The sequence below is a fragment of the Solea senegalensis genome, linkage group LG11 (assembly GCF_019176455.1).
Source record: "Solea senegalensis isolate Sse05_10M linkage group LG11, IFAPA_SoseM_1, whole genome shotgun sequence".
Classification (NCBI taxonomy): Eukaryota; Metazoa; Chordata; class Actinopteri; order Pleuronectiformes; family Soleidae; genus Solea; species Solea senegalensis.
In genome coordinates, this window is record NC_058031.1 from 17017787 (window position 1) to 17036253 (window position 18467).

Consider the following 18467-nt stretch of genomic DNA (forward strand, 5'->3'; position numbering starts at 1 on the left):
ACTGATGGGTTTCTTTTCTTGCCTTACTAGACAAGACACCTTGTAATACTTGATTAGGCTTGATTGGTCTATTAAGTACTTTGTAACATTTAAAAGAAAAGTGCGTGGCAAATAAATTAATGGAATAAAGACAGACAGACAGACGACTTTATTAATCCCTTTGGGAGGTTCCTTCGGGGAACTTAATAGCTCCAGCATTCACACACAGCACTGTTAAAGATTGTTGGAGTGTAAGGATGTTAGAGTCACACTATACAGGAGACAGGAAAGAAAAACACCCCAGGTACCAAACACCATAACATATAGAATAAAGAAGTAAAAAACTATAAGATAAAAATGAACTATGCATATAATATATATATATGTATACATATATACACATATACATGTATATATACACACATACCATTACCCCATATTGCCCAAGGTTTTATTGCACATGTTTTTATGAGTTTTTGTTGTGGTTATTGCACATTTCTGTGGCTTGTGATCATGGACAGTTGTTTGTTGAGTTCGTACTGTTTGTTTTGTTTGCCCTCCTCCCCCCCAATGAGGAGTTGTACAGTTTGATGGCCCGGGGGACAAACGAGTCCCCCAGCCTGTTGGTCCTGTACTTTGGGAGGAGCAACCTGTTGCTGAGGCTTCTGTAGCTCCTCTGGCTGCTGTTGACAGTGTGCAGAGGGTGGCTGGCATTGTCCAGGATGCTCAGCAGTAACATGTGAGGGCATACACTGCATCTTTACAGAGATAACCTCATTTTCAAAAACAAAACACCATAGTTCATGGATTATGCTATTTAGCCATGGCCTTATAATTACTTCTGAAAACTTCTGTTCTGGCTTTAAGTTTATCATTGTGTCACCTAGGTGCATAAAATACCACTGATCAACGTGTAGCAATTCATTGAGATGTATGAATCATTAAATGACACGCGGGATTTATGATGTAGCTGTGATGATTCAAAATCAAGCTTTATTTTAATTATACAAGGCGTTATTTACTTCAGCTGAATATAAACCTATCACTTGTAATTATTCAGAGCCACAGTGGCGCATGCGCACTGAGGTTCTGGTGACGACATCGAGTCCACTGCATTTAAAGCAATAGCACAAAAAGTTAGATGTAATTTGGTAAATATCTGCGAAAGGGCAACTGATAGTGGTTAGTAGTAACCAACAATAGTAGTGAAACTTAGAGTATGATGAATATAGTTGTCGCTATAAGTTTCTTTATTACTGGTTTTCAGAAGCTGCTGCTAGCGACCCCCGGCTTGATTAGCGTTCCGAAAAAGTCAAGTGGCTAAAGCGAAGCCAAGCTAACATCACATTGCTAACAGAATCTGTTGTCAGAGGTCGACGTATCACGCGGTGCTTGTGGGGCGTTAATATGACTGCTGTGAAATAGCGGTGTTGTCAATTCAACTCTGTGCGCCCAAGTGACTCCGTCGTTAGTTTGGTAGAACAGTATCATGTCAACTAGCTTTGGCGGGCGGCATTAGCATTAGCAAAACAAGATCTCTGCGTTGGGAGTCAGCTGACAACCTGCTGTAAGCTGCCAACAGACCAGTGATGGATCAACTGAAAGTAAAGGATCGTATACTGGAAAATATCTCTCTGTCTGTGAAGAAGGTAAGTCAGTCAGCACACTTAACTGTTGTGTCAGAATGTAATGCTTTTTCACACGGTTGAAGTGCTTGGAGCTTTGGTCAAGTCATCTTTTTTGTACGTAAAGAGGTCAACTTTCAAGTCGTGTAGCGGGAGACGTTGCCTCTTCATTGGCGTACAAAAGGGCCTTGCCCTCACTGACATAAAGCACTATAACCTACACTTTCTCAACTCATCCTCTTGTTTTCGCATGACATGTTGTAGCTTATTTTCTAAGCATACTGAACAATAGTAGCACCAAGCCCAAGTGTGTGAGTTCACTGCGGCATGTGTTGTAAACACACCTGCATGTACACACTGCAGCATGAGTGTTAACCCAATTAGCTTTCATTTTATGGAAAATTTTATTTGACACACATGACAAAGTATGAATGGTTTTGTATGAATTATTTTTTTAGCGCATAGCATCTCCTTGTCTACCTACATTGCTTTGCACTTGGGCTGTGTCAGTCCTTTGATTAATCAGTTATTAATCGGATATTAAGTAACATTGATGACCGTTTCCATAATTAATTGGTTTGAGCTGTTTAAGAATACTCAAATAAGCTATGCTTTCAGCTTCTTCAGTGAGAATTTATAGTCACCAGTCTCTTCATTAGGTGTTTATGTACCTAATAAATTGGCCCAGTAGATTTCCTGCTGCTGTAACCCTTTTTAGCTACTGTTGTCTTTCTATTCTCTCAAATCAGTCTGGTGTTCTCCAACTACTGGCTAAACGAGGCCTTTTCACTCAGAATTCATATTGCTGTGTGTAAAACACATAATTTCACATTGATGCTCTGAACGTCAGCAGATTGTCTTGACCCTGTCTGTATGGGTCAAGACTATATGGGGGTTCAGTTTCAGTTTTGGTAAACAATGGTTAACATTTTCCACCTTTCTTGACATTATGTGGGCCAAACAAACATTCATTATATTAGTAGGAAAAATAATCAACAGATGAATCCATACTAAGACGTTAGTTACAGGTCCATTGTGCACACACTTTCCAAAACAGAGGGTATTTCAACTTTTATGCTTGACCTTTCTCTTGTATTTATTTTGTCATGCTTTCCATATTTCAAGTTGTTAAGCCTGTAATCAAATTTCAGTGCACTTCACATCACAAACTGTCTAATTAATACAGTGAGGTCAGTGCAGTGTCTTACTATTTTAATCCAAATTGTCTCCATTTAACCATTCCAAATCCACTGCACTACACTGAATGTTAGGCATTCGTGAAAGTACACAGTGTTTAACTCAGACAAACATTGCTTAGTCAAATGATTCCAGTTTGACAAGATACCTACAGTGGAGTCCATCCAGAGAGGAAATGTTACTGCTGTAGCAAGTTCTTGTTGATGTTACTCTTTTTGCAAGCACACCAGGTTTGGTGTGACTATAAAAAGTTAAAAGTGGCACCTGTACGTTATTAATTACATCCACATCTGTTCAATAAATGCCCCTTTATTATACTGTCTTTTAATTTGATTGGGCAAAAAAGTATAACAATAATAATAGTAATAATAACAATACATTTTATTTGTATGTAATGCAAACACAATGCAAAATGCTTAAAAATACTCCAACCCAAAGACACCAGCAGTGCTTGTATCTTCCCTGTGACAATCTGTCAAACCTGTGCTGTAGCCTGTTAGGTTTCCTGCTTCTTTCCTGGGGTTATTGCGTTTATTCTGGCTCTAAGCTGTAAAACTGAAATACAAGTGGTATGTGTATGTGCACACTGAAATCACCCTGGATTTAGGTCAAGAACATTCCACTGATTTGCCCTTAAGTCCTAGGTTATTTTGAATCTATGTTCTACTGTGAGATGTCTTGTCACATTATATTCTGCTGTTCACCCCATATCAATGTAAACAACATTGTGCATGTTAAATTACTTGTTATTTTTAGTTATTGCACTGTTTTATATCAAGAGTGCTGGAGTATAGAGCAGAAGCAACAATAATAAAGACAGAAAATAGCTACTACAAGTGTTGTTTCAAGGAAGGCTTGTTTGCATAAAAATAAATTCATAACAGCCATTATTGCATGTGTTCAAAGGCTCCCTCACCAATATGCCTAATTGCCAGAATAATACCATAGTAGAAGTAACTGTGCTCACAGCAAAAATTAGAAAAGGGCAAGTGAAGTTATCCCACCATTAATTTTACATACAGTACCAGTCATGAGTCCAACCTTACTGTATAAGAAATTCATTTAAATTGGTGTAATTTCAAATCTTCTGTGTAAAAGAGTCATTGTTGCAATGCTGTAACAAGCAATTCAAATGGATCAATAATGTTGCAATATCTGTTATCTACAGTTGCAGAGCTATTTTGCAGCCTGTGAAGATGAGACTCCAGCTATCAGGAATCATGACAGGGTCCTGCAGCGCCTCTGCGAACACCTTGACCATGCTCTGCTATATGGGTAAGTGGCTCATTGCAAGTATATTTTGCACTGCAATGAGGAGATGTGCAAAGTGCTCCTTATTTGATTCGTTCCAAAGGTAATTTCTCTAATATTAACTGTCACAACATGCTTTTTGAGCAATACTGACAGTGTTTAGAAGCAAGTTGTTATTGATTAATTTACTGAATTCCCCTTAAGGACTCAGGCATGTGATATTGTTGACTGTTTTCACCACTGCAGGCTACAAGACATCTCCTCAGGCTATTGGGTTTTAGTCCTTCACTTCACCAGGAGAGAGGCTGTCCGCCAGATAGATGAGCTTCAGCACATAGCAACCAACCTTGGTCGAAGTGAGACATCTCTCATATAGTTAAACATGCTCATGCGTACAAGACTAAAGCATCAGAAATAATAGTAATTCAGTGATTCATGTTGACTGTGTAGAAAAGAACCTTTCTCTGCTCTGTTCAGGCCGTGCGTGGTTATACCTGGCATTGAGTGAGAGCTCTTTAGAGAGCTACCTGCGCCTCTTCCAGGAGAACCAAGGATTACTGCACAAGTATTATTTCAAGTAAGTCGACCAGTAATCCTGATCTCGATTACATCATTGAAAAAAACATTCAGACAACTTAAAAGAAGTTGGAGTGTTTACCAAGAATCACTTGCTTCAGTTCTTCTGCTGGAGAACAAATTGATTTAGCGTCACATGTCCCATGAATATTTTTTTAACATACACAACATCACACACAAACATGGTCTTAAGTGATTTCCTTCTCTTTTAGGAATGCACTGGTCTGCAGTCATGACCACCTCACACTCTTCCTCACACTGGTGTCTGGCCTGGAGTTCATTCGTTTTGATCTGGAGCTGGTATGCGTTATTTTCATTACAATAACATTACTATTGCAATTCAAATATTAAAAGTAGCAACACGTCAGTAACATCCTTGTCTTGGTTCTACTTGTCAGGATGCGCCCTATTTGGATGTGGCCCCCTACATGCCAGAATACTACAAACCCCACAACCTGCTGGACTTTGAAGAAAGGCTGCCCAGTTCAGACAGCTTGTCATTGCACTCCTTTACTTCCCTCACATCCACCAACCTGGAGTGGGATGACAGTGCCATAGCCCCTTCCAGTGAAGGTAAGGTGCACTCTTCTTTTCTAACAATGAAACATATTCATGAATTCCTCTCTATTCCAATTTAAGATGAGGGTCATTACTTACTAGTAGGGCTGGGCGATATGGCCAAAAAATAAAATCCCAGATTTTTTTATACCCAGATTTTTTTTTTTATAACTACTAAATACAAAATAATGATTACATTTATTATTATAATTATGCAAATGAATTACATTCTTCACACACAAGCGCACGGACACACACAAACGAGTGTCTCATGACTTGTAAAGCAGTTGTTTTCAGTGTAAGTTCATTAGAAACATTTGTTCAGTACGTCCTCCATGACCGGATTGTTAAGTCTTTTTTAACTGATTTACAGTTTGGCAGTGTTCAGCTTGATCCTTGTGTCGGACGTCTCATCCTGTGACGGCACTCTCGCTGTTTTCTGCACACGCTGCCATGTTGATATTGTTAGAGAACTAGTGGGGGGAGGGGGAGAGGAATGGAGTGGAGGGAACACGAGCTGAGTGAGCGCAGTAAAAAGGAAAATCAGAAAAATTGATTTTAATTTTTTTAACATCGTCCAAACAAATAAATCTGATTTCAATTTAAAATCGATTTATCGCCCAGCCCTACTTACTAGTGGTTACAATCGTTAGGTCTCAAACTAGCAGTTGATTATTAATGTCCAGTCAGTGTTCCTACTCTATAAATTACTCACTACTACTACTCACAATTAATCTAGTGTTACTGTTTGAAATTACTCTAATCTGGACAACTACCATTTACATGTTACTTTGCTGCTTTATGACCATACAGGATTCAAAAAACAACAAAACTATTTTTTTAATGTGGTCTGGAGCTGTACAGTGATGTCAAGCTAATGGCATGTGGAAGCAGAAGTGGGGTTGATTCTGGCAGAATGTTATGACTCAGAAACACCAAAGTGCATTTTATCAAATGGATCGCGTGGTGTGCTGAGGCTGGTGGTTACAGAATGTTCTCACTGGGGTGATTGCAATGCCCAGGGCATGCTTTCCCCATCACTCTCCACAAAGTACTTAGTCAGTTCCCCCATTTTAGTTCCCATTTGTCTATTTCTCCATCGATTCAGTTATTTTGAGTGACAAATTTCATGTTGTTTTTAATGCCATTCTGTGTTTCCTCTCTCCACTACATCTCTCTAATGCTGAATGTTATCCCTCCTTTTTTAGATTATGATTTTGGTGACATCTTCCCCGTGTTGCAGTCATTGCCAAGTGCAGACTGGGAAGGTGGGACATTGGTCAACCCCTCCCCCTCCATCCCTCTTTTTTTCTCTCTCTCTCTCCCTCCCTTGTGGCATGGTCCCCCCACAGCTTGTGCTTATTTGATGCTGGGTACTTTAGCCAGTAACTAGGCATATTAATGAAAATGCATCTCTTTGGCTGGTTCCTAGTATAAAAAGTACCTTAATGTTTGGAATATGGAAGGTATGTGTGTCTGGATCTAAAGTCACATGACTAATTACTGCATGACTGGATTTCATGAATGTTAAATAGGAAGCCTTTAGCTGCAAAGTTTACTTGAACCAACTGTGTGTAAACATGAATGTTAAATAACATTGTCCGCAGTAAAGCTTTTATCAAGGCCAATTTTATCAGTTAAATAAAAACAATTAAGCAGAAATAAGAAAGTGTCATCTTTCATCATAGGTTTATTGGTGAGTTTGGTTTATCTGGGAAGTGTTGGGTTGGTACATGAGAACTGTTCTGTCTGTCTGCATGTGTTTTATATTTGTTTTGGGAATGAGCCTAACTGACTCTTACTTGGCCTTGTTATTCACATCACGATAAACACCTGAAGCTTCTGATATTCACCTTGTCCACTCTCCAGTACACTGCGTATCTGCTTGTCTTTGTCATGTTTTTGTAATGTCTTCTCCTGTATGATGTGTGGCACTGGCTTAGGTTTATCTCAACTGTTAAGGGTAACATTCAACAATAGTTGGTAACATTTCAGCATCTCTTTGCAGTAAGCTTTTATCTTGTAGATTACACTTGACTCGGATACACAGCTTTCTGGCTTAACTTTGTCTGTTTCTTTCTAGTTCTGTTGATGACATGGAGACATACTGTAGTTATGGTTTTGTAGAAACAGCATAAAGTTGACAGTGGGTCATTTTAAAATTATTTCAGTAAGTTCACAGTGACTTGGTCAATGACATCTTATAATTAATGACTTATGATTCGTATTTTAGTATGAGTAAGTTAGAGTAAGAAAGCGCTTCACTGAAATTAGTATTGCATCTTCTGAGAACTGTACTTGTTGTGCATGACCCATCTCTAGAAGTTGTGTCTGACCTAGGCCTGTGCCACTGCAAAGAAAGCTGCTGCCTCAGATTTTATGCCTCTCTGACCCTGCCAAAGAAATACAGACACACCACAGACTCTAACATTTGTGTGTGATGTTGATGAAGGAGAACACTAAGTTTTGGTGATCTTGTCTCACTGGTCATGTCTTTGATTCTGATGGAACTACATACACATGTACTGTACTCTAAATGTGTAACTTTAGAAACATTTATCTTTTCAAGTAAAACTTTTTTAATATTGTACAATTGTTGTTCCAGTGAGACGGAAACAAAACTTACGTGTTTTTCTTAAATGATATAGAAGTAAATGTTGTTAACTGCTGCATTGACATTAAATATATGTCTTTTCTGTGGCTCTTGATAATAGAGGGTGACCTGACTGACCAGGCCAGTTGCCCACGATCCAGTGGATCTGATCCCCAAACAGTCATAAGTGACACAGTGATCCTTCCTGCTAGCATGGTCAAGGTGAAGGTAGTAGCCTATCCCTCTCCACACAGCCCCACATTCAGACACAACCCCTTCAATGAAGACTCAGACACCAACACCACCAACACCTCAGCTGATGTCACACCAGTTCATGTAGCCAGCCGCTACAACGCCACCACAACTGGAGATGACACAGAGATCGGCAACAATGAGCTGGAGGTCATCAGGTACAGTAGCTACAGCTCCCAGTTAAGTCGAGATACGGTTGCAGCTTTAATATGCCACTTCATTGTCTTTGTCCTACTATATAAGCACTAGAAGGGAATAGATTTTGGTGCTAGGTGGTGATATGCCCCTTCAGTTTGTTAGTACAGGTTTGGCTGGCTGCTTCTTGTTAGCATAACTAGTTCCACTCCATGTCTTTCTTCCATTTGTTAACTTGTAAATATTTAATTCTTTAAGCTGCTGGAGCATAAAGTTGGTCTCTTTATCAGTCCAAAAATACACTGCTCTGTTTTTTGCCATGCTTTTCTCACTGTTGTCTTCTTCTTCATGCTGGCCTCTTCTATTATGTTCATGCATTTACATATTTTGACTGAACTTGTGCATCCAGTAGCAATTTGAATCCCAATTTTATTATCTGGGTGTGTTAGTCTGCCTTTGAGAAATTGAAAACATACTGAATGTATCTGCAGAGAGGAGCAACTTTTTATTTAGAACTTGGGAAACACAGCTAACCACTGTGTCCTTCCAGGATGGCCAGAAGAAGGAAACCAGCCAAGAAGAGACGAGGGAGGGGCTCTACAGATTCCAGTGGCAGCATCCATAACTCCATCTCTTCTGATCACATGGAAATGGCCACGGAGGATGTGGATTCATTAAATTGCACTGTAATTCATGTGGATGGTGAAGAGGAGTTGAGCAGAAGCAGGTTGGGATCAGAGACTGTGGAGGAGGGAGAAGAGGATGGGGTAGAAGACCTTCTGCGCCTCCCAGAGATGACCGACACCTCCATGGACAATGTAGGCCAACCCCTCTGTGACGTCATGGATCGTCTTAATGGGGCTTTAGATAAGGAGGCAACCTGGGAGCACCCGGAGGAGGAGGAGAAAAGTAGTGACCATAGACCCAAGGAATCTACTCAGCAGCCCTTTCGAGAAGACTCAGAGGGTAAGCCTCCTGACCCAGTACCAGGGGAGACGCCTCACTCTCCTCTGGTCAATGGCCACGAGTTTCTGCAGGCCTCTGCTCCGACCAAAGACTTATGCTGCTTTACCCCCGTCAGTCCAGACTCTGCTCCCACAGGTGGTGGCCACAATGACACTACAGAGCAAAGCCAATCAAAGACTGTTTCAGGTTGCTTTGAAGATGAGGGAGAAGCAAAAGCGCATACAGGACAGGAGCACCTCATGAAGAAGGACAAGGGGGATGTCCAAGGAGAGGAAACTGACATGAATACATTTGATGAGCAAACACAAGTACAAGAGGAGAAGCTCAGTCCCTCAGAAAGTTCTCACCCTGCAGAGTTTAAGTATGATGTTTATCCAAAAGACCAGTTGCTATTGAAATGTTATTTAGCATGCCTAATGGTCTTCACTTTTGATGTTTCAGGGTGGACAACAATCACTTGCTTCTTCTCATGATCCATGTATTTAGAGAAAATGAGGAGCAGCTCTTCAAGGTGAAAACACAGAAAGTCATTATTTTAATCAATTGAAAGTATGTTTAATTTTGGGGAGGAAATGTGAAAGCACCAGGCATTTGTTTGCATTGCGCCATTGGGATATTATTATTTTATTATTAAGGACAGATTTCAGACTGGTATGAGAGCACTGTGGTCATGCTTTATTGAATAGGCCTGTTTAAAGGAAATTGATGATCGTGATGATTGCTTACATTTTTAAGCCTGCTATGGTGTCATACTACATACGTTATTACATGTTGTTTGTAGTCTGTTGCTCACTGGAAGTGTTGCAATGGTCAGTTTGTCAGTTCTCATTTCACTGCTTTTACTGAGGCTTTTAGTTGTCTATCTGTATGATAGTAACGCTTTTCACACTCGCCAAACTGTGAACACAAACGCAGATGTATCAGAATTTAAATTAGTTTGGTAAATGATAAAAACCTAAATCTGCTGATGAATTCAGAGTTTCTAATGTACAATGTGACTTTAGAGTTGTAGTCTATCTGCTGTATTATTTTGTAGTTGCATGATATGATCTAGAATTCAGTCCCAGTGAGTGATCGGAGTTATTTTGTGTTTTCAGATGATGAGGATGAGTACAGGCCACATGGAAGGTGACCTGCAGCCACTTTACCTGCTCCTCACTGACTGTTACATCTACCTACTAAGAAAGGGTAAGTCGCAAGACCCAATTTTGTTATCTAGAGTTTTTATTTAAGGAGTGAAAATGTACATTATTTTTATTTTAAATGCACTGTTCAAACAACCCACTCATTAGTTTCTCAGGACATCTGGGGTGATTTGTTAAGATGTATCAAATTAACCAGGTCACAACCTGGGCAGCTGATCAAAATTCATATTTTAAGGACTACACATAAACGTATTCACAAGGCAGAAAACAGGATTGATTGGTGATTTTCTTCCCAGGTGCTGCAGAGAAGCCCTACACAGTAGAAGAAGCTGTTTCTTATAATGAATTGGACTATCTTTCAGTAAGTGCATGTACAACAAGGGCTCGTCATTGTCTCTCATTTTTCAACACCTTTGGCTGGTGATGTTAATTGTTTATCTGCACTCAAGATGACACATGACAAACAACTTATGACTGTTCTCCTTTAGGTGGGCCTTGATCAACAGACTGTGACAGTGGTTTGCACAAACCGGCGAAGGAAATTCCTGTTGGACACCGCTGATTGCTCGCTGACTATGTAAGTCTAGCCTTATATCTTTGTCTGATGTTTTGTCATCCTCTGACTCCCCGTCGCATAAGACACAAATATTATTCTGATATTCATAGCATCTAACCTTATTTCATTAATATGTCCCTCAGAGAAAGGCAATCTTTGAGTCCCTGTGCAAAGACGCAACAGGCAAATAAAATCTCAACTACTACTGTGTGTTTGGAACCCAGTGTGACCTGTAGAATTATTGTTTTTGTATTTTTCTAGTCCAGCCATAATAGGCTATTAAAAACTATTGGTGTGCTTTTTAAGAGTGATAACACTGACTCTGTTGGGCAGTACAATGCAGATCACACATGACCTTGATCCTCGTTGTATTATTGACCTCATCCTTCTTTTTAAATACAGCTGGTTCCTATCTGTTCTCAAGTCGGCCATGGTAAAGGGCTGCCGTGAGCCACCTTACCCCTGTGTTCTGACTGACGCTACCATGGAAAAACTGGCTCTCACTAAGTTTGTCTCCCAGGAATCTCACTGTGAGGTAAGTTATTACTCCAGTAAATAGAAGAAGGGAACACTCCTGTAAAATGGCAACATGTGTTATGCCATTTTTGCGTCCTTGCGCGAAGCTAGTCTTTGTCAAACATGACTCTTGACAGCTGTAACCACTCCTTTATGCTTTGGACTAACGTCTGCTGAAACTAATGTTTTCATAATCCCATTGAGATTGCAAATCTCTTTTCCAAGAGCGTCCAGGCCCTTGATGTTGATGATTGTACTGACTAGAAAATGTTTTATAACTGTGACATATTTGTATTTCTGTAATTCTAGAAGTGTTTGCTTGTCCTTTGACTAGTTACTTATTCTTTGGTTGACTCACAACACTGATAATCTAATGCTTACATTTTTTTTTCAAGGTATCAGAAGTATCTATCCACCTCTATTCATTGGTCCACTGGGAGGATCCAATGGACATGACTTTGTCTCCACAAAGTGGCATACCAAGCTCCAGAATTACCAAGGAAGGGATTGTGCAGTACCGCTCTGGTACCACCTACCTGGGCAAAGAGCTGTGGAAAAGCTGCTACCTTGTTCTCAGGTAAGTGAAGGTCAAACAAACCAGTCCATAATTATCATTAATATCCATCCTCCCATCAACTGTATTGTCATTGCTGCTTATCCTCTGAAGGCTGTAGTTTGAGCCTGGCATTAATATTTTATTTTAAATATTAATGTAATTGGTACCTATACAATATACTTTACAAAACATTACATAAAAAACCCCAACATGTCAGACTTCTCCCTACAGTGTGCCGAGTGCCAAAAAGTGCAGAAAACATTCACAATAATCGACCTCTAATAGTCCTTCTTTCAAACCTGTACCATATTATTGATATTAAATTAAAAGCATATTTGTATAATTCTAACTGTGTAATATTTGTGCCATATATTCAGCTTTTCAGAATAATATAATGTATTATCCTCTTTTCTGGCAGCAATGGGATTCTTTACCTGTATGCAGAAAGAACTGATGTGATACCTCTTCTGTCAGTCACCATGGGGTAAGCGTCATGTGTTTGAAAGATGAAAATAGAGATGGTTAAGCCGATGACAATTTCACTGTTCCCAAACATTAAACAACTCTGAGCTCAATGATGATTGCTGCTATATTTTCATGTGCAGAGGAGAGCACTGTGGAGGCTGTCGGCGCTCAAACAGCACAGAGCGCCCCCACGCCTTCCATGTCATCCTAACAGAACGTCCACCACTGGAGCTCAGCGCCAACAATGAGCAGGACATGGCTGAATGGATGCAGTTGCTCTGTCAATCTGTCTCAAAAGGGGTGAGGAGGTTCACACAACATGTCACACTATTTCTACTGCACTGCTTATCTCAATAAAGAGGGAAATGGTGATGAGTGTCACAGGGTCTGTTCAGCCGTGCACAGAATGTCACCCTAACCCTATATAATTTAGTTTCATTCATTCATATGTAGACTACATAGATAAGGCCAGTCTTTGTTATTATTATTATTATTGTACAAGAAGCAGTATTTTTAATTCCATATTTTTCAACATTATTGCCATTATTTATTGCCATTATTTGCAAAGCAACTGGCAATTAATCTCATAACAAAAATAAACAGTCTTGAGATTGGCCTTCACTCATCCTGTAAAAACAACACTATAGACGTACAGCTACCAAAAATCATAGATCAAAGAAAAGTAAAAACAAGACGGGGGAAGATAAACAATATCACGTTTCAGACAATTCTTAGATTGTTAACATAGGCTGTAGATATTTAGCTGTAGTTGGGCAGTCAAGTATTCCATTATGTAAATGTGTAAAACACCATTTAAAATAATGTACACAAAAGAAAAATTTGAAGCAAAGTCGAGCTGGATTGGCTTTCCTTGCAGCTTTCTATGTGAAGTGTCTATAAATAAATAAACCTCATCAATAAGCCCCTGTGTACAGGCTCTGTGCCTGTAGGCACAATGATTAGGATTTTGTTAGAGCAGTTGTTACTGCTGATGTTCGTTGTTTGCAGGACGCTTCAGGTTTTAACTTGCGTCGGTTCTTTTATGCACAAAATCAATGTGTATTAATTAAAGGTACATTCTTGTAAACAAGGTCAAATGAATCATGTCCTGTTTTCTCACCAGGTCATCCCTCAGGGTGTGGTCCCTACTCCATGTATCCCATGCTGCCTTGTGGTGACAGACGGAAAGCTGCTAACTTGCCATCAGGACTGTCAGACGAGTTTCTTCCGCTCTCTGGGCAGCGTTGATATCTGTGATATCACCACCGTCAACCTGGAGTCCGACAAGGAGTACTGTGTCATTGTGAGTAATGCTCAGTGTTGATTTAATATATGATTTTATATTAGTTGTTTGTTATTTCTATTAATGTGTCAGCTCTATACATGCCCAGCAGCAACGGTATAATATAATATAATTCTGTGTTTTGATAACAATCACACAATCTAGATTCCAACTGAGTCCTTAAAGAGGCTTCAGCATTATGGTAAGATCATGTAAATTAGATGTTTCCATTCTAAGAAGGGACCCAATCCTCATTACGTTACAAGACAGGAGTATTCTTGTTTTTTATACTGTACTAACCTGAGTGAATGTAAAAACTATGCTCTACTGCTCTAGTTAGAAAAGATGCTCTATTTGCCCAAATATAAGAGTGTTGTTATCTGAAATGGAGGGAGTACTATTACTAGTATCTATTGCATCTACTATATTACATATTCTTGTGATTATCTAATGTTTATGACTTTCAATGTAAGCTTAAAGTAGTTTTTTCACACATCATCCCTCTGTTTCGTTGTTAGGAGTTTACGGCGGATCGGGCCCATTTCCTTCCGCCCTGGGTTTTATACTTCAGCAGCTGTGGAGAGAGAGATCGGCTGTTGCAGACATTAGACGACACATGGAAAACCATTTTCCAGGTCAGAACATAAAGAGTGGACAGTCATTGTCAAATGTTTAAGGGAAAACAGAGTGAAACAGCAGTAACTGCAATACTAACTGTCGCCAACCTTGCGGACCGACCCTCATATCATATCTCTCCTCACTTGTGCACAGGTCGACCTTCCCCACAGAGAAGTGTGTGATCCGTCAGTGCAGAAGCGTTGTAGTGAGGCTCTCGGTCTGATGAAGAGCGCCTGGCAGAGGGCGGACAGTCTGGCCCGAGGCAGAGCCCAGCGCGAACCCTGGTGCTGATGGACACACTCACACATGCACACACATGCACACACATGCACACACATGCTCACATTTGCTTACCTTTGGGATGCCACTGAGACAAAGTGGTAGTAAAACAGTCAGATATAGAATGACTAGCACACCAGTGAGATGATGCTGAACTATCAGAGAAACGACCTTTGGAAGTACTAATGCGTATTGGACATCACATTAAAAGGAGACATTCTCTCTTCAAATGAAATGAAGAGAGATTCGTAGATTGACAATGAATTTGATTTGATTCTGCTGATGCATGATCATTATTCTGTTCCAGAGGTTCTCAGACAGCGCAATAGTGCAGAATAAAACGTTTCCATTTAAGGTATCACATGATGTGATACAGGTATATAGTAAGGGTGATAATAGATGCACAACATGCACAGTTGAGTGATGGGGGAGTTTTAAATGAATGAGCAGTACTGAGTAGTAATCTTTTACTCAGAAGTACTGCCTGCTGAAGTATCTCGCGTTTACTTTGAGAACATTTTCTCAAGTGGATTACACATTTTAAATCCAGCAATGAAGTAAGTGTTTCCTCTTTTCCCTCATCACCTTAAGTCTCTGATAAACACCTTTCCAGTTTCTCTGCTCAGTGTGAAGACATGAGTATTGATGATTTTTTTTTATTTAAAAACATGTTTTGATGCTTCTTGTAATATAGTACGTAAACTATACCAAGAAAGCCATACATGAAGGGAGCAGATGCTGCTCTTTTGCCGTGTGGAAAAGTTCAAACTCCTTGCCTTGCACACGCACATGCAGACGCTTTCGTTACTTTACAAGACGTTATACTGTACACCAACATATAACTATGGAGCAAATGTACAGCACTCTATAGTATGATCGCATAATCACTACTAGGGTGTGTTCTAATGCCTCATACCTCTTCAATGAAATATTCTCTCGTCCATATTGTTCAGTAAATTAGCCTAACGGAAGGAAGAGGACCGTTGTGTGAAGTATGTCTGGATAATTGTAGTGTTACATGTTCATATTTATCTCACATCCATCTACACCTGTTTAAATGTTGTCCGACAAACTATCAGGAAATGCAACAGACTTGCCTTTTTGCTCCACTCTCTTAAGATGAGCGGAGGCTTCCATGCAAACTTGCACATTGTTTTTTTTGTTTTTGTTTTTTTTAATGGTACCACTTGTAGTTTTGTGTTAATATCTAACGCTCTATGAAATTTCCATTTTAGAAGAAAGAGTTGGCTGAGAGGTGATTGCCTTGGTGTAGACATTTGTCTCTGCAGATCAGATTTGTAATTATAATTGCCTTTACCCATTGTGAGCTACAAGAGTTTTAGCTTTACACCTGTGGTTGGCGACATCTTACTGTGAGATGTGGCCACTTTATGAGCTGTGAGACATTAGTCTATGAAATCATTAGTCAGCCATAAGTGATGTAGGACCATGGCTGTGGTTTAATAGTCTTTAAAGTCAGAGCAAGTGCATCACCCATAAAATAATCTAATATTAAAGTTTCATTTGTTATTAGAAATTCAAATCGTTTTAAATTAAGCCTTTTTAATTTCCTTACGAATCCTCGTCAGTGGGCGACAATGCATGTGTTAAAATCTGTCTCTTAACAGTGATCAGAGACTTAAACTGCTGCTGTGTGGCTTTTTTTTGCAATGACAATATTGGATGAAATAGCCAGTTTGGTTCGTCTAATCTAAATGAAGCACTGTTTGTCTATTTAGTAGTTGCCTTACACTGAATTATGTGACAGACTGCACTGGGACAGGCAAACTGTCCTCTTAACTAATGTTGTGGTTGTTGGAACAAGTCACAAACATGTTTTATGTATTGATGGGGAACCAATCCCCACCAGGTGATGCATATTCAACAAAGTAAGGTGTCAAAAATATTGTTGGTAAAAAGAAAAAATACCAAAACTAAGCCACTGAATAGGTTCACGGTATCAAAAACGTCCCAGTGATACACACGGTATAATTTCACGTACTCATATGTTGATACAAACGTCTGTCTCTCTCAGTCACCCTGTCACTTATATTACTTCTGTTACTTATTATTACTCAGTGCTTTCAAAGTGACACTTGGCCTCATCTTCTGCTCTTTTTCAAAGAAATCTAATCTCAGGTGAAAAAGGTACTTCACATCCAAAACCTTAAAGAGTCACCGTGTGTTGTTATTTTTAAAATTGCTGCTGTTTTTTCTAATTAATTTTTTTTTTTTTTTAAATCAAATTTTCTACTTTTGTTCCTCCAATATTCCACACAACATTATGAAGTTATTTTTGCACACACACAGAAGAGCAAAATTATACCATTAGTTGGAAAAGTTTTTATTTCAGTGGGCTCCAAAATAGGACTGGGATATTTTTTGTGTGTTTAAAATCCTCTCTGTCGGTGGGTTCGTTTTTCACCAGGGAGTGGACAGTTGCAATAGTTGGGCTAACTTGAAACGTTCATTGGTTTATCGTTGAAAAAAACAAGTGCTTAGACCTATGAAGTGTGTAGTTTGAGCAGTTTGAAAATGTTGGACATTGCTGGCCAATGATGGATGACTTTTTTTCAGTCCTACTTAAAAAAAGAGCGATTTTTGATTCTGTCCACAAATGTAAACCGCATGTAATATTTATGTTTGCTAGGTTTCATGAACTGTAAATATAGCACTAATTGAGTATAACATACCATGAATTTGCATATATATATATATATAAAAAAGCGGAGCATGTTCAGAGGTTGTTTTTTTTTACTGTTCATATTGGTAATGGATGTGCAAAAAAGCCTTTGTGTTTGGACAGCCTAACTGAATAAACTGAACAAAAAAAACTGTGGCTCCTGTGGTGAAACACGTTCACTATGTGCCACAATCGTCCCAATACTGGCTAAAATCACTTGATCAGATATTGAAAATATTGATATTGGCAGAGATTGTTGATCTGTTGAGCGTCTAATTTTTCGACATCTGTGTTGTGGGCAATGTTGGCTATTGTTGCACTTCCCCCAGTCACCAGTAGAGGTCATATATACCCTAGTTTTTTGAAGGCACTTAACAGACGTGTGGGTTCTAAACAGAAGTGTGTATGAAATGAAAGTAGTTTTAAGATGCTTATTTTCTGTATTAGTATTATTACCTGTTATTTGTATCCCTGTAAACCACTTATGTATGTGGAGCTTGTTTTCACACATGATTCTGTTTGATTCATCTTAGTTTGACATACATGACTTGAGGGGACATTGCATTGACTTACATCATTTCGGGAGACTTACTCTAACCTTAACCATAATTACTACTGGCCTAATCCTAATCCTAACCCTGACCTTTAACCTTACCCTAATCTCAACCTAACCGTAAAACATATCTTCACCTTAAAATGTAGAGTCCCCATAATGTGACTGTGTAAACAGGTCTAGGTCCCCACAATATTAGTAATACCTGGACATTTGTGCTTCATTCATAGTGAGGACTAATCTCTTACCCTAACCTTAACCATCATAAGTAAGTGCCTAACCCTATCGTAAACCTAATTCTACCTCTAATCCCTAAAACCAGGTCTTAACCCTTTAAATACGTTTAAAGAAGTGAGGACCATCCGAAATGTCCTCAATCCACATGCTTTATATGATTTTTTGGTCCTCACAAATTCACAAATACAATAACACACACAAACAATATGAAAAAGCCGGACCTCAACTGCCAACCTCCAACACTGGCTGAATAATCCCTGCAACCTTTCTCCAAAAATTCTTTGAATGTAATAATATTGTTTCATGTATCCTTTTCTGTTCTGGCTCCACATTTATTATTTTTTATTTTATTTGCACTAACTTGTACAGCTGTTAATTACTGATAAACCTCTACCACCGCCTTTACAGGGATAAGTGCCTCGCTTAAACCCTTGTTGACAAAAGA

At 39.2% G+C, this 18467-nt stretch overlaps 1 protein-coding gene across 2 annotated transcripts; it reads left to right on the forward strand.

The window, feature by feature from the left end:
* The first annotated feature begins 1076 nt into the window (after nucleotides 1-1076).
* On the forward strand, nucleotides 1077-17266 carry plekhm2 (pleckstrin homology domain containing, family M (with RUN domain) member 2). 2 transcript variants are annotated; one of them, XM_044038596.1, is made up of 20 exons: nucleotides 1077-1628; nucleotides 3970-4076; nucleotides 4299-4408; nucleotides 4530-4629; nucleotides 4841-4928; nucleotides 5027-5201; nucleotides 6395-6454; nucleotides 7901-8189; nucleotides 8717-9493; nucleotides 9574-9643; nucleotides 10230-10320; nucleotides 10574-10638; nucleotides 10766-10854; nucleotides 11236-11368; nucleotides 11745-11926; nucleotides 12324-12389; nucleotides 12511-12670; nucleotides 13494-13673; nucleotides 14171-14287; nucleotides 14424-17266. In XM_044038596.1, the coding sequence occupies exons 1-20, from the start codon at nucleotides 1569-1571 to the stop codon at nucleotides 14559-14561; spliced, it is 3057 nt and encodes a 1018-aa protein (XP_043894531.1). In that variant the 5' UTR covers nucleotides 1077-1568; the 3' UTR covers nucleotides 14562-17266. The 2 variants fall into 2 exon arrangements, with proteins under 2 accessions (XP_043894531.1, XP_043894532.1); XM_044038597.1 differs by lacking the exon at nucleotides 6395-6454.
* The last annotated feature ends 1201 nt before the right edge of the window (nucleotides 17267-18467 follow it).